Below are 17,677 nucleotides of genomic sequence, written 5' to 3'. Positions count from 1 at the left end.
AGAATGAAGAAAGAGCAATAGTTGAAAATAACATTGTATTTGGTGGGCTATACTCTTATGTACTAGCGTACAAGGGAACTTGTGAAAATTCTCGATGAAAGGAGGAGCCACGTGTGAAAGGTGAGCAACCAAAAATGCTGAACAACGAAGGACATCCCTGGCGCCGTTGTCTCCACCCGCCAGCGCCACCCAACGAGAGCTTAACTGCCAGCAGGATTGCACGTGGATGAGAAGCGGTCCGAGCAAGGGAAGAGCGAGGAGCTCAGGTTGTTCTCCTTCCCACGGAAAAATCGCAGGGCAACCGATTCTTGGCCATGTTTAGAAGCCAAAGAGGCCAAGCAATACATCACTGCCACTTGTTAGCGTCATGGTTGGATTTGGTCTCAGCTACATATGCTTTCCTGAATCCTGATGCCTCATATGCCCAAATTAAGTCTTGCTCAGGAACATAGGGTGGAGGGAGCTTAGAAATAGTACTGGCGATGGAGTCATGGAGATGTAGGATATAAAGGCTGGAGAAGGTGAAACACCAATTTTCATGAGCAACCATAGATTCTGTGTACAAACAAGCTACCTCGCCATATATTATGCATTTGGGTTGGTTGCTCTGCTCAGTTTCTCCTTTTAATGATCTCAATATTTAATAGCTCCAATAAATAATCTAGGCAATCTAATACTCCATCCATCTCTAAATATTTGACGTAGTTGACTTTTGTTATTCACGTTTGGCTATTCGTCTTATTCAAAAAATTTACATAATTATTAATTATTTTTATATCATTTTATTTATTGTTAAATATATATACTTTTATATATATATATAGTTTTACATATTTTAAAAATAAATAAATAAAACGAACGATCAAACATGTGTCAAAAAGTTAATGGTATTAAACATTTAGAGACGGAGAGGTATTAAGTGTGCAGTGAACTGGTCATGGCAGGAGATCACTACCGCCATGCGAGGAAAATTGGAATTAGCCTTTTACTTTTGAGTTTGAAGGAAATTCTTGTGACAAACTACTTTGACCGTAAAATACTGACCTGGCATGTCTAGAGATATGTCTTATTTTACTTTTATGTATCCGTCGAATCCAAATGAAACTTGATAACTAATTAGCAGCTTGTAACAAAACAAGGTACCAGTGTTCAGTTGGGGATTCTCTTCGTCCATTTAGCAATTACAAAAATAATTTACGGTGAAACTTGTGTATATGCATTCTTATTGTTCTAAAAGCAATTGTTAATAAGCTAAGTCTCATTTAAATTATCTCTATAATTTATAAATTTATCAGTTTCTTACACGAGAGATAGGGCGGGAAGGGTGAGCAACCAAAAATGTTGAACAGCGAAGGCTGGCGTCATCGTTCCCGCCCACCAGCACCACCCAACGAGAGCTCAACTGCCACCACACCACATGTGGATGAGGAGCGGCACGAGCAGGGGAAGAGGGAGGAGCTCAGTTTGTTCTCCTTCCTGCTGAAAAGTTACAGGGCAACCGATTCTTGGCCATGTTTAGAAGCCAAAGAGGCCGAGCACGACATCACTGCCACTTGTTAGCATGATGGTTAGATTTGGTCTCAGCTGCATATGCTTTCATGAATACAGATGTCTTATATTCTAATTAAGTGGGCGTGCTGTCAGCTTGGTACATAACACGGAGGGAGCTCAGAAACAATACTCGCGATGGAGTCATGAAGATGGAGGATATAGAGGCTGAGAAGATGAAACACCATTTCCATGAGAAACCAATGATTCTGTGTACAAACAAGCTACCTTGCCATTTATTATGCATTTGGATTGGATGCTCTGATCGGCTTCTCCTTTTATTGATCTCGCTCCAATAAATAATCTAGGGAACATAATATTACAGAGTGGGCAGTGAAGTGGCCATGGCAGGAGATCACTACCGCCATGCCAGGAAAATTGAAATTGGCTTTTTGATTTTGAGTTTGAAAGAAATTCTTGTGATAAACTACTTCGACAGTAAGAAACTGATCTGGCATGCCTAGCAGTATAGATATGTCTTATTTTACTTTTATTTATCCGTCAAATCCTAATGCAACTTGATAATTAATTACCAGCCTCTAAAGGATTTTTTTAAAGTTAACCTTGGAGGATCGTGAGCCGTCTATTACTTTCGATCTAACGGATATGATTTTATTATACTATATCGTTATTTGTAGTAAAAATTTTATAGGACTAAACTAGAACTAAAATATTGGCGATAAATTTGTGTGTCATATATAATTATTAAAATAGATAAATTGATAAATATATCTTGCCAAAGCTTTGAATAAAATATTTAATATACTTACAGAAATACATAGTTGGATCTAAATTTAACTATACTACTACCACTACCAGTAAAATATACCGTAACAGTGTTCCTAACAAAACAAAACAAGTACCCATGTTCAGTTGGAGATTCTCTTCGTCCATTTAGCAATTATAAGATAATTTATGGGTAAACTTTTGTGTATGTATTCTTCTCTAAAAGCAATTGTTATAAAACAAAGAACCCTAAAATCTGCATTAAAGGCAAGTTTTAAAATTTAAATTTTTGGGTTTGAAGCATAAGTATAAACGAGGTGATGGCCCTGCTAAAGCCAGATATGATCCTTGATTATACAACCTGGGTTGTGTTCCTTTCCATAAATTATCCTAAATCATTACTCGGTTTTTGTGCACGTGCTTTTGAACTTCTAAATGTTATGTTTTTTTTGAAAAGTTTTTACGTGAAAGTTTATTATCTCATCTTTATGGACTAGAATTTTAACTCTTTTTTAGTTTATTTTGTCATTAAAAAATCAGATAATCTTTCATGTTTCGTCACTAGAATAACACAAACCTGTTAGGACATTTCACATATTGGTCCTCTGTAGCAATCATCGTGGGTTATGCACACATATGAAGGCCGATTGTAGCACAGATAGCACTTTCGTTTCCCTTGTATAATTTGTTGCTCTTGTGTTTGAGGGGTGCAAAATAAGATATTAGCTGTTGAGATGGGAAAAAAAAAGAGAATAAAGCCACCACTGTCCAGCTAGAACATCTGAACTCTCCATGTTATATTAATTTTTCAGTTGTATGAAAATTGATGTGCACTTCCATAACGAATTTGTTTGAACTTTTAAATAGTTGAAACATGGTAAATTTCATAATGCATGGGAATGCATGTATATCTTTGTGTTCAAATTTATTCAATAAGTTAAGAGCTAGCACTCTTTATGTTCCAAAAACAAGAAATAGATAGTGCTCTGCTCTTTTGAGTTTGACCCCTTACTGAGTTACAAGGTTGCCACAAATGTCCAATGATTTAAAGATTTTATTTTTGTTAGGTTCTAGTGTGTATGATCTGGAAGTTCATGGACTGCTATTTTCTGAGATAACAACCATCTCCTCCTGCTAGCTTTCTGGTGTGATTGGAAAAAATTCAGATATACTGTGAGCATATTCATCTTTACTATGATCTGCCCATTCCTGAGGCCTTCCAACCCAAAAACCAGAGCTGCCATAGGAGTAAACCACGTGTATTGGACTAGTAATTTTCATTTATGGTAACATGAAACTGTGTAAACACTCATCCTATGCTTAGTAGTTTTTAGCTTTGTAGACAGAGTCATAGAGAACTATTAAATTCTAGATTTTCATTGCACGAAACAAAGGATGGGAGTAAAGAGAATAATGTATATACAATATATAAGAAATGGAAAGGGTCGTGGCTTTACAAAGAGTCGTAGCAAGGACTAATACTCTCTTCAGTCAATAATATTTATCATTTAGAATAAAATTTATTCAAGAATTCCAATATCATAAGTAGTTTTGGAGATGCACCGTGTACATATCTCTAGCTTCAATTTAACTCGATCCAGACTACCATTCTGCCCATTAAAAAGATTTAAATGATAGACTACACTTCTGAGATGCACCCTGCATATAGTAGTTCCACGACATATTGCAGATGGGCATGTTCACAGCACATAAAACTGAAGCCTCACAATCCAAATTTCCAAGGCACCATGCATACCATCATGTTTAATTTATTTTCAGTGTCCAGCCATAATAAAAACTCATTTAAATCTTGGAGGGCCCAACCAGTTATAGGATTTGGAGGTGTCTGGAATGCACCTTCAACCTCCGATGTAGTATCCACTATCCACAATTTTGTTCATGCCGCAGCATTGAGATGTAACGTGGTCTAGTAACGATATGTTCTTTTACACAGATTTTTTTTATGCTTTCGCTTATGCGTTTTCAAACTACTATATGCTATATTTTTTTTATAAAAAGTTTTGGTATATAAATTCATCATCTCATATTGCTAGAATAGATTTTTCAATTTTGTAGCAATTAATTACATCGTCCATAGCATCAAATAGGTATTACAAAAATCAGAAAGTATTTCAACTTCATCTTCATATATAAAAAGAAGGTAGCCTAACAATAGGCCAAAATGTTTTTTAGCCTCTAATACCATACAATATCCTTATGGGCATCCCCTTAGGGGCAAAGTCATGCACCCGTTTGTACCAAAGAGTAGGCAACAGCGACATACAACAATCTAGTGGGCTACGGACAATGCCAGACCCCCACAGGCCAAATGAATCGATGGCATGCGACAACATTCTGCTTAAATAGCATCGTCGTGTGAGTCATCCATCCTGTCAGTGATAAAAGGTACCATGTCTTTTAAGGCAGGGGATCGCAATGCATCCATCCTGCCCAACAACCGAATTTTCAGCCTGCGCGTGAGCACGCCTGTTCCAACCTGGGAAGGGTGGCTCATAGCCGAATTGCAAGAGGCAAGGTCTTCCTTCTCATTCGTGGCTTCATCTCTTCTTCCATATACTCTGCTAGCTAGTTCATCTTCTTGATCTTTTCGCTGTTGATTCATCTACTTTGCTTGCTGCAGCAGAAAAGCTTTCATTTATTAGTTAATTCATCGAGCCCGTAGTGTTAGCTTGCAAGTTCTGACATGTGGCAATTAGACTAGATACGTTAGTTCATTTACCATTATGGACATTTTCTTAACTCCTGTCTTGAAGTCTTCAGTTTATTGTTCTGTATTGTGAACCACTGGAGAATTAATATTGTTTCAAGATTATAGGCCGGTTTGGTAACCCAATTTAGTTTGATGCCAAAAGTTTGGTCTTCTGAAAGACTGGTCAGGCATCAAGATCTATATTCACTACTATAGAGAAGTGACAGGATCCGTGAGGCATCAGCATTAATTAGCTCCTGGAGCCAGGGTACTCGTTACCACGGTAACCGGCCATCCCGCGGAGGCTCGGTACGGTATGTACTGTGGTTTTGAGTTTAAATTTTAGGAGAATTTAAAATTTTTAAGGAAATTTAATGGAAAAAATATATGTTGTATAGGTTGATATATAATATAGTTTTGTCAAAGAAATTCATGAAAAAGATGTATTTTTGGCGCAATTAAAAATCATAACCAAAAATTTCGGAGAAAAAATAAAAAATAGCCTATTGCAAATAATATTTCGTAAGAAGATGGTTAATAATATCTTGTTGTTGAGTCATTATTAATGTACACTAGACACACGTTGTACATAATGTTGAAATACAAATATACAATGATGGATATAGGGAAAATATGCATGGAGGAAAATTATATGTGCATGTTAGTACATATATAATAGTTTTGTTCGTAATAATAGGTAGTAGGTATATTTGTGACACAACAATTAAAATGAAGTTGTTGTTACTCGTTAAAATAAATTTGTGACGCAATGTCAAAAATTTAGAAAATGTCATGTTAATTTTTTTTTGTTTTCCTATAACATATCCTAAATGTAACAAATATAGTCACAAAATATTTTTCTTATTTTTCTGTATTTTTTCAGATTTTTTAAAGTTTTTTTTTGCATTTGACATCTCACAAATTTTCTTGGTTTTAAATATTCTTCTCGCCGCGGTTTCTCACGGTAACCGTGGTTTTTGCAGCCGAAACCGCGCGGTTTTGCACGGTTTTCGCCATTCTCATGAATTGTTTCGGCACGCATTAGCCGCGGTTACCGTGCGAAACCGCGTGGTTTCGGCTGCGAAAACCGCGGTTACCGCGAGAAGCCGTGCAGTTACCGAATTTACCAGCAAGGTTTGAATTCAAATTTTTGATTTTCAAATTCATCGTGGTTTTTGCGATATCCACGGTTACCGTGCGGTAACTGTGCCCACGGTTACCGTGGCACAGGAGGGATTTTCGGTAAGGTGAACCCTGCCTGGAGCCGTACATTAATTCGATATGACCATCCTTATTTCAGCCTCACTGAACTTCCAGTTTGTGCACACATTCCGGTACATGCAGCCTTCCTTTGTGTCTTAATTGTTGGGTTAAACTGCAGGGGCCACCTAAAGCCAGTGGCGGATCTAGCCAGTGATATTTAGGGGGTCTGAACAAGTTAGATAGAGTTTCAGCCCCACCTCTCTATTAATCTTTGCTATAAATTTTAAGGAGGCTTCGTGGGGGCTCAATGGTTTAAACGGGGGTAACGGAGGCTCAAGCCCTGCCGCCCCATGTCAAATCTGCCCCTGCCTAAAGCTGCTCTCTCCACTGCCGATGGTAGAGGAGAGCTGCCATTGACGCCACTCAGTGGAGCAGGTTGCTGTTAGAGGTTAAATCTTCATTGGATGCTTTGTCTGTTAGTTAGTTAAGGGCGTGTTAAGTTCGCGAGAAAATTTTGGTTGGGTGATACATCGGATGTTTGATAAAATATCGGAAGACTATTTTAGAGACTAATTGAAAAACTAATTACATAGGGTGTCCGAAAACCACGAGGCAGATTTTTTAAGTCTAATTAGTCCTATCATTAGCACATGTGAGTTACTATAGGAGTTATGGTTAATCATGGACTAATTAGGCTCAGAAGGTTTGTATTACAATTTTTTTCCAAACTATGCAATTAATTATTTTTTTAACTCTATTCAATGCTCTATACATATGTCTAAAGACTCGATACGACGGGTGAACATGAAAATTTTTTAGAAGTAAACAGGGCCTAAGCTTTGGGTACTGATTCGTGCCTTGTCAGCGCATGAGCCCCAACGTGTGGAAGCCGTGCTTGGAGGAGTCAAGCGAGAATAGCTCGCGATGTGCCGAATTTCTCATATTTCCTTTCTCTTTGTTTCATATTATAAGACTTTTTGGGTTTGTCTAAATTGATTCACATATCAATGTATATGTTTTATATATGTCTATATTCATTAGCATACAGGGACGGATCTAGCATGGGGGCATCGGGGGCTCGAGCCCCCACCACCCCTGTTAAAGCATTAGATCCCCTGCTAAGACCCCTATAAAATTTTATGGCAAAAAGGAAAAGAGGGGTTAGAACTCTAACTAACTTGTTCAGATCATCTAAACTCATTGGTATCTAACCTCATTGGTTTGATCCGTCACGGTTAGCATATATATAAATTTAAGCAAGACTATAAAGTTTTAGTGGAACTAAGGAAATAAATCATTTCACCATGTATACCATAGCTAATTTTATATGCTGAGGTTTTCATCAACCACAACAAAGTTAAAATGTGCCATGACAACGGTAAGACTGAACCGCAAAACTGCGGACATAATTATTACCTCAGCACCGAGAAAATTACATATTACAAGAAGCTCAAAGAAAATGGGGATCAAACAGAGATGCCAGTTTAGCTGCAAAAACTCCAATTAATGGAGATTTTGTGCAGGAAACATAATGTTTAGGTAACAAGGTGAGCCTCTCACTAGCAGGATATATCAGCATGTTTCAAGGCATCCTTATCACGATTGGGCTATGTGAATCGGCATCGGCACTCTCGGATTCCAAAACACTTCAACTGCGGTAGGCAGAGATTCAGAACTCTAATTCCCAGCAAACGAACAAAGTTTTACTCATAGACACCTTATCAAAGCATTTCACTGAGACCCTTCGCCTACTTGAAAGACAAGTTCAGATGACTGCATTGTTCTTCCAGATCCATCACATTCCAAATTTACCGCCATAGATTAAAAACAGTTTCTAATGAGCTGCATATATATATATATATAAGACCCAGCAATGAAAATTTTCCCTTATATGGACAGAAAGGGATTGAAGATTTACCGTTGGCTTTGGCTTTCTTATCCATATATTTGTATGCCAGCAACTTGATGTTGCAACTGTATGCACATTTAAAAGCCATCTTGAACCGCCACAGAAAGAAGTAGGGGAAATATAAGGCTTGCACGACATCTAAGGCCGTGTTTGGCTCGTGACCGTAAGTTAACTTACGCTCTGGTACGAAAAATATAGTAATAGATTAGTACATGAGTAATTAATTATTAATTATTAAAAAAATATAAAATAGATTAATATGATTTTTTAAAACAACTTTCCTATAGAATTTTTTCGCAAAAAATACACCGTTTATTAGTTCGAGAACGTGCGCACGAAAAACGAAAAGAAATAAGTTAACTAGCGGAGGACTACGAAAGCAGCCTAGAATGACAATGAGGGGGTAATGACAACGCTCGATAGGATGTGTAGCCAAGGAGAGCAAACGATGTTCTGTGGAACCATGATCACTGGTACCGGTGCAAAGATTTTAAGCCGGTACTGTAGTAACAAAGAGGTCGCGTTTGGCATGAGGAGTATAAGGATTAGTTATCCGGCGTGGAAAATATAGTAATAGATTAGTACACGATTATTTAATTATTAATTATAAAAATTTATAAAATAGATTAATGTGATTTTTTAAAGTAAATTTTTCTATATAAAATTTCCGTAAAAAATACATTGTTTAGTAGTTTGGAAAGCGTACGTACGGGAAACGAGAAAATTTAGGGTTAGTTAGGGGGATCCAAACACGGCCAGGGTAGTTATCGCAAGAATAACGAAATATGTAATAGATTATAAACCGTCTACTAGCTTTGATTGGAGAAACAATCTATTAGGTATACCCGAATAGTCCGAGCGTCGAAAATGCAGTTACAGAACTTGCTGCCAAGGTGACTACGTCCTTTGGAGATGAGATATTCAGAAAGGTATATTTCATTATCCCTAACATAGACAGCAACTTCTTTGTACGTCAAAAACCTTCCATATTAACCTTTTTTTCACATTTACACAACATGCATAGTATTATTAAATAACTATATTTATTTCTCAGGAATATTAAGAATATAAAAATTCACTATGCGGATCGACAATGTCATTCCAAATTATCATGGTCATAAAATAACTAAGGCAGAGACACAAATTAAGTACAAGCGACTGAAATCACACGAAGCTTCACTATGCGCTGAAGGTCGTACAAGGGAGTGTGGGCAAGATCAGGCTAGAGTCTTCGCCATATCCAAACCCTTATCTTTACTCTAGGCTACAATCAAACTTTCTTATTCTACGCTCATAATGTTTTGAGCTATTGTACCGTTCATTAATAATAAACTAATGGATATATTTTGGTTTTATGATTAAAGTTCCCAATGTGTTTCTATCTTTTACTAGCGTTCTTAGTCATGTATGGTCACATGATTTCCTCCACATAGCATTCACTTCATTTCTTGTGGTCCTGGATTTACTCAATACCATCATTTGAATTTGTACTGCACATATACACAACTACACAAGTAATCACCAATTAATGCTACAATCATTCATATCGTCAACAAATAAATAAATTCCATCAAAAGTTCCCAATGTTTATTCGCAGTACCTCACGGTAACCTCATTTTACATAATAACTTCCATCTTTACTGCTCTTTTCCTAATTTCAAACCGGGCATGGTGATCGTTAAGTAATCCGACTCATGATTTTTTTTCCTAACATAAATATTCTCTTCAAAAAGTTAGACATTGCAACACAAATGAGCCGGGCATGGCGGATCACTTTTGTTACACCATTGGGTCTGGTGTGGCGGGTAGGTCTTGTCATATTGACTATTGGTATAGCATCGTTACTATGCCATGCCATCTATATATTCCGATCCTAAAAGGATCGGTTTTGAAAATATTTTTACCTGTGATCTATTTTTAAAATTATTTGATTATACGGGTATATATAATAAAAAAATCCATTCTTTGTCGATCCACTGGGGTCCTTCACTTGGGTTGAATTCTTCATAGAAAAACATATATTGTTTCCTTCTTCCTTTTACACCACAAATAGTTCATGTAGAAAGGAGAAAACGTGAAGAATCAACCACCAGGCACCAGGGGATTGAGTAGACGCGGGGCGGCACGACGTGGACGTGGTGGTCACTTAGCGCACTGCCACTAATTTTGTAGTTACCGATATCAAGCATGTCCATCGCTCTTGTAATTCTTGTGCGCATGCAATTGCCCAAGCTTGTTTAGCTAAGGACCTATAACAGCCGAATGTTTGGTCTGTGCCCCTCCCAGATTTTGTGAACAATTTGGTTGATCGTGATTCCACTGATCGTCAGGTTACCTGAATAAAGTGAGCACTTTGCTTTTAAAAAAAGTTCATTAACTTTCTGAATGACGGAATCACCCCTCGTTATTCATGAATATGAGCTTCACTAGAATACTCTCCGTCGGTAGTATTCTACCACCACCAATATTACCATCAATATAAAATCTCCACCATTGATTTAAGTTCTACTACCAATAGAAAAAATATTCTACTACCAGTAGTTTTGTTATGGTAGTATAAATAAATATATCTGATCCAATGGATTAGAAAAAATAAACGGTCTATATTAATTCTACTACCACTCGATAGCATTCGATAGCATTGCTGAACACCTATTGATTTTAAGTTCTTTCCATCGGTTTATTTTTCAACCTTTTACTTTTAGAATGCTAAGAACACGTATATAACAATTTTATCAATAAATTATTGTTTTAATTTCTAAAAGATGACCAACATAATGTCTTGGACACAGTACTAAAGAAAGATCGCACATAAAGAAGAGAAACTTGCTTATCTGAATGACTTCTCCCAGGCAATAAAAGTGTACTAGTAATTGTCAGTAGAAAACATATATAAAAATAGTCTCCCTGTTCATTACTTGCTTCTCTGAACGTAGGTGTGCAGTGCACACACCAGATAAACACAAAAGGGTTTGGGTACAGTTACCTAGTATAAGTACAAGTAGTGGTAGCAGTGTAAGTAAGCTTTAAATCAAACTATGTATTTTGATAAGTATATTAAATAATTTTATAAACTTTGGTAAAATATATTTACCAATTTATCTATTTTAACATGATATATGACAAGCAAATATATCACAATGTTATATATTTCAGTTCTAGTTTTCCTCCATAAATTTATACTACATACTAGCATATTGCCCGTACGTTATTTTTTTTAAAAAAATTTATTTATAGATTAAAAAAAACAAGGAATTGGTAGTGGTAGTGATAGTGGCATCACCACTAGCAATGTTTATACTTTATAGTAGTATAGAAAAATAGTGTATAGATTAAAAAACAAGAAGTATGTAGCTAGTGATGGTGCCAGATTCACTGTCACCCCCACTAGCAATGTTTATAGTAACATAGATACTACCAGTATAGTATAATAAAATCAGATCCGTTAGATCTACAACAACGAACGACTCATAATCATTAAAGGGTGTTCTTCTCATCTTGAGATCTCCCTTGTTCATCCAAGGGTCCAGAATACCTTAGCAGCTGGTCTACCTTCCCTGAATAACCGTGTTTCACATCGACAGCAACACGCATCCATGAACATGGTCGGCTGCATTATGGAACAGTGCCTGCACGACACTGACGGGGTACTTCACTTGTCACTTTAACTCCAATCTTGTGTTTGCTTACTTACATGGGATTTCCTGATGCCCCTCATGTCAAAGCTCCAACGTACGTATGCTCCTAACAAAACACATAAAATAATTGTGTTTAGAAGAGCTAATGTGGATATTCAAATTAACTTCCCCAACTTGTAGAAACTACGTTGGCTGAATTCCATGTATTCAAGGTCAATGTAATCTCAAAGAAGGTGAGAGTTGAATTTATAACGCTGCGAACCCTGAACAGTTTTAATGGCTGCGCTATTTTTCATTTTTGTGAAATTTCAGAAAAAGGCCCAAACACCACAACAGTTTTCATGCACCATGAATAAATCATTTTTCATATGCCCAGATGTAACAAGTGTATTACTTAAAAACATGTATATAGATTATAAAATAATATATCAAGATATTTTCATGCTAGTAATTTGTGGTGTGTTATACCCACATGACTAAAAAAAATCAAAACATCGTATGATTGATTAAAATGTCCATAATATTAAACTAACTAGGACACTTATATGAACTTCAATCGAATATAAAAAAAACTATTTTTTGTAGAAAACCCCGTTTACTTTGACATGTGGACAAAATATAGACCCATGTGTGTTGACATCAAATCTAGCTTATCTTGGCAGTAAAAACGTGTAGGTCTAGGGTCTATTTGGTTATCTGTACCAGGTTTGGCTTGTATCTGCCATACATAGAGAGATGGTTGTTTTCCTTACATGTTTACAATATAAAGATGCGAAACTAAATAAATATAAAAATGAACAGATATATAACATAGAAACATGATAAATTTGCAGCTTTTGGGCCAAATTTACTTTCATGTTTGGGCCTGATTTAAGGACACCTATGGGCTGATATTACGGGCATTTTTTGGGCCAGCCGAATTTACCAGGATATGCAGGGTGAATTTAAGGGCATTTTGGGGGAATTTACATTCCTTTCTGGGCTTAAATTTTGCATATTTATGGGCAAATTCACGTGCATATTAGGCCCGTATTCTCTTGAACTTTGGACCAATTTGTGCGCACATTGGTGTACCTTCTAACATTGGCCCAGCTGCAACTACCTTTATGGAAATGTACAGGATGATGCATTTTGCTCCTTACAAGTTTAAGTAAATGTGTAATCTGCTTTGAAGCAGACCATAAAACCTCTATCTAATTGACACGTAAACCATCTTAATCTCCACATGAAAATATGTGGAAACAGGAAAAGACATGAAAGGGATGGGGAACAGCTCTTTTTTAAATTTAACATGCATGCTTAGAAAGATGTTTACTTGAATTGCAATCTTTGACTCTTTGTAAAGCAAGTTAGATAGGCAGACCAAAAATTAATTAATGGGAAGTCCTTTCTATACAGGACCTAATTAAGTGAGACACCCTATCTAATTTAAATGGACAACTCTATGGTGCTGCTACTCCACCACTTCATTTATGCCAAAAAGATTCTTCAGTTTTCTTCCCTTCGCAGCAAAATGTGTTCATATATGTTTTAAAATTTGACTATTTGAAGGGGTGGCTAGCAGAAGAATATAAGGTGCTATTCTAAGGAGTATTGTTATCTTAATTTTGCACTTTCTCGTGGAGATTAAGATAGTGATAAATCTTAGCACAAAAGAGATCGAGTAAATTTACATATTTCCAACCTTAAAACTATCAAGATATAAAAACTGAGCAAATATGACCAATTTGATATCTCCATGGTTCACATAAGAATTGAACTATTCTACTGCACATAAAAATATGTCCAAACTCAACAATACTGGTAGATAACAGAAGTCCATGAAAATTTTGCCGTAAAAGCACTCAATCCCCATCAATTTTCCAAACAAAAGAGAGAAGAAATTAAACAAAAAAAAACCTGAATTTCTGTCTCTTTCATCTATCTTGTCGAAAAGAAAGCAAAGAGAAAACATTTCAACATCACTTATGGTGATACCATTTTTATTTGCCAAGAAGATGCAAGTACATGATGAGCAGTTACCACAGGAGGCCATTGAAGCTGAGGAGAGCTCCCTCCCTGGGCTGGGCACTCTCTTCCTCCTCTCTCATCTCCCCTTCTATCAAGGTAATCCATTCATCTCACTGCACAAATTGATTTCATTTTTCAATCCAGAAATTTGTGGTTCTTTCCTCATACCTGGAACAAGGTAAATTAGGTCTTAAACATCAAAGGCTTGGGAAATTTTAGGTTTTTATGCCCATTTTCTTGGCTTCTTCCTTGTCCAGGGGTGGACTGATTTGTGCTCCTTTTGGGCTAGGAATCATGTTAAGATGTGTTCTTGATGGCTCTTTTTTGGGGGCCCTGAATGGAAAATTACAGTATCTAGAATCTTGATAGTTCAGAGTTGATTTGGTCCTTTGATCTAAATTCTTAACTAAGGTTGTGTATTTTACCAACTCGTATCTCCTGATGCATGCAGAATTGCATAGTAAGATGGTTTGGTCTTCACTAGAATTGCATAGTAAGTCTGTGTTTGTTGCCTATGTACACTGTTTCAGGATTTAGGAATTAGATAGTGGAATTTAGTGAGCAGTTCAGTTCACTGATTACATATTAGAAGTAGAGTCAGGTGAAAGAATAAGGTATCATCTGTGAAAATTTAACCACCAGTGGACTTTATTAGTGTTCTTATCTTCATCTTATCCTAAGAGTTTTTTTACCATTTTCAGAAAAGTACCTTGATGTACTATATTTTTCAATATAAAAATTTAGTACTTTAAGGTATAAATGTACCTCAAGATAAGAGAATTTTGTACTAAAATATTTAGTACCTCAAGGTACTTCTCAAGTACGGTAAAAAAGCCCTTATCCTAAACTGACAGAAAATAATTCAAAAGTTGGTGATTATCAGCTACCTGAAAGTATGAAACTGGTGAAAAAGGGAAGAGAGAGAGCGGGTTTTATCATTTTGGAGAAAACAAAACAAAAGAAATTATATGGATATATATGTTGATCAGTTATTGTGAATATCTTCTCATTGTTAGTTTTCGTTGCTTAAACAGATCGCCAAGGAATTGTAAATATCTTTTGTCAAAGAGATTTCCTGTTTTAGAATCGGATCTTGTGGGGCTGAGTTCTTAATTAACTTATGCATGCCTTCCAATTCGATGGCTACAATACAAAAGCTCTATGAGGTCTGCAAAGTGTCATTATCTGGAAATGGGCCATTATCTCCTGAAGCTGTTGACAGTGTTTGTTCAGTATTAGGTAAGAAGTGCCCCCTTTTTGGCTGTTGGTTGTGACTTGATCTTCAGCCAAACTAAAATGCAAGATGGACATGTCGATCAAAATTCAGTGCTAATAAAGTGCATTACTATTAATTGGATTATATAGTGGTTATGGGTTTGTGTTTCTACGGTATTCTGAAACAACACAAGCGTCAGTCCAACATGAGTATGATTACACAAGATTCTAATTAATACTGAACTTGCTTCGCATTTTTCATGTGTTCCCTGAAAGAACTGTATTAAATTTTGTAGTCTTACATACAAGCAGCTTAGAGACCTCTATTCACATGTGAATTTTATGATTTGCATCATGAACCAGACCCATTAAATGTACTGATTATGCCAGGAAATTAGACGTTGTTCCATTTTCACTGTATGTTCCATCTGTTGCGCTTCCACACCGTTGTCGATTCATAGAGTCTTGTTTACTTCCAATTTCTCTCTGTCAGATTACTGAAGACTTCTCATTCATACAGTTTAAACTCACAAATGTGATATGTTTAGCATTAAACCATTTGTTATTTTGGTCTGACTTGCTCAGAACTTCCTAACAGACATGGTCATGCCTTGTGATGTTGGACTTGAGACTGAAGCTCAATCTGTACGTTCTTGGAGAAGTCCAAGAGCTCTGAATAGGAAATCAGCTTTTCATTCAAGCTCTGCAATCAGATATCGTCACATACATGAATGCAAAAGCTTCTCGGTACATGTCATCGACTGACTACTTTAGCAACTTTTCCATAGTTTTTTATTGCAGTGCATTTGCATAATTGAAAGTTTCATTTTTTCTCTATGTTTCTTTGATTCAGCATATCAAATCATTTTCTGTTGAAATTGGTGTAAACTGGTGTGGATGTTGAATTATACAAATGTACTTATGTTGTCTATGTATGCAGATTGGAATATTTTGCATTCCAGCATCATCCATCATTCCACTCCACAACCATCCAGGCATGACTGTATTCAGTAAACTTCTATATGGTAGCATGCATGTTAAATCGTATGATTGGGTTGATACACCTCAACCGCTTAATTTATCAAAAGGTATGCCATAGTATTAATCTTAAGTTGAATTTACCTTTAGTTGTTCATACATATACCGTGGTTTTGATTTCTACCAAAACACAGTTTGTAACCCATTTGAGTTTTCCTTCCTTGTGGCATTCTACAGGAAAGGTGGTCTGAAATTAAGTTTATCATTTCATTCCTGCTTTATTTCTTTCACATTTACAACTTAATTTTTTCTTATGCAATGTTCATTTCACCGGCTCATTTTCAATTCGAGAAAACTTGCACATCCACCTAGATACAAGAAAATAAAGACATACCATAAAAGTTTTCCAGTTAAATGTATTTTTTTTCCATTGATTCCATTGTTCTTCTGCCATTCTGTGATTACAGCCAGACCTGCCAAGATTGCAAGGGATGGTGAGATGTCTGCCCCATGCGGCGCAATGGTGACCCATCCAACAGATGGAGGGAACATCCATGCTATCAAAGCCATCACCCCCTGTGCTATTCTGGACATCTTGTCACCTCCTTATTCTTCAGAAGATGGAAGGCATTGCTCCTACTTCCGCAGATGCCGAAAAGCAGACCCATCGGGTCAGTACCTTGTATATATTTCCAACAAGATTCATGTTGCCACGGCTTCGGATCATCTTACTTAGGCTGTGTTCGGCGGTAGGTTAAATAACCGACATAAAAAATATAGTAATATATTAGTACATGATTAATTAATTATTAGTTGTAAAAATTTAAAAAATAATTAATATGATTTTTAAAGCAACTTTCCTATAGAAATTTTCGCAACCGGATGTGTGCGCGCGAAAAACGAGAGAATCTGGATCAGCAAGGGAGAAGAACAAACAGGGCCTTACTTACCATTTGCTGTTATTTCTTCAGGCATTTTATTGGACCGATCGAAGGGATCTGAATTGGTCTGGCTGGAAGAACACCAGCCCCCTAACAGCTTTGTTATTAGAAGGGACCTGTACACAGGACCTGCATTAAGTTTATGAGACAACCATCATCTCACAAGATCATGCTCGACATGATAATTATACTTGCTCTAGAGTTCTAATTTATCAAGAAGCATGTAGAGATGCACAGTTTCCTTGTATTTTATTGTTCTTGGTTTTTTTTGTTATTTATATATTTATAGAAATAGCTACTATGTGTGATCTGGCATATTTATTGTAAGATTATAATGTTATGGTTCACTCCATGATGTAACTTCAAAACATAATATTTATATAACTTCAATGTGGAACAGTGGAAGGTATTATTGAGCCTTCCTTTTATTGAGCAGACATGCTAGCTGAAAAATATAAACCACTTGCTGATTTTATATGCTGCGTCCACATTCTTATCTTTCTGTCTTCCTGACCAAAGCCATTTGTTGTGGTTTGTTTTGCAAATCTTATATGGAAGTTTGATTATTTCGTAGACTTTTGAAAGTTAAAATTACTTCCTTTTTCATTTGAATTTTTTTATGAAAATGTGAAATAAAAATATCAATGTTATAGGTATGGCATATTATATAATACTGGATTAGCATATACGTAGGAATACACGTACGCCATGGGTCGTACCAGGGATCCACATGACTATAGGTCAAACACGGTTAAACGAGACATACTCGTATCTGGATATGGCTTTCCTTAGTTCATTC

At 36.4% G+C, this 17,677-nt stretch overlaps 1 protein-coding gene across 1 annotated transcript; it reads left to right on the top strand.

Annotated features, from left to right (window-relative positions):
• Positions 1-13,732: 13,732 nt before the first annotated feature.
• Positions 13,733-17,332, top strand: LOC102709590 (plant cysteine oxidase 5-like). The gene is made up of 6 exons (XM_006660469.3): positions 13,733-13,840; positions 14,779-14,983; positions 15,558-15,706; positions 15,900-16,047; positions 16,405-16,608; positions 16,909-17,332. The coding sequence occupies exons 2-6, from the start codon at positions 14,869-14,871 to the stop codon at positions 17,022-17,024; spliced, it is 732 nt and encodes a 243-aa protein (XP_006660532.1). The 5' UTR covers positions 13,733-13,840; positions 14,779-14,868; the 3' UTR covers positions 17,025-17,332.
• The last annotated feature ends 345 nt before the right edge of the window (positions 17,333-17,677 follow it).

Source organism: Oryza brachyantha, chromosome 9, assembly GCF_000231095.2.
Source record: "Oryza brachyantha chromosome 9, ObraRS2, whole genome shotgun sequence".
NCBI classification, from domain to species: domain Eukaryota; kingdom Viridiplantae; phylum Streptophyta; class Magnoliopsida; order Poales; family Poaceae; genus Oryza; species Oryza brachyantha.
The sequence above is the reverse complement of the archived record's forward strand: the minus strand, read 5'-3'. Positions and strand labels throughout refer to the sequence as shown.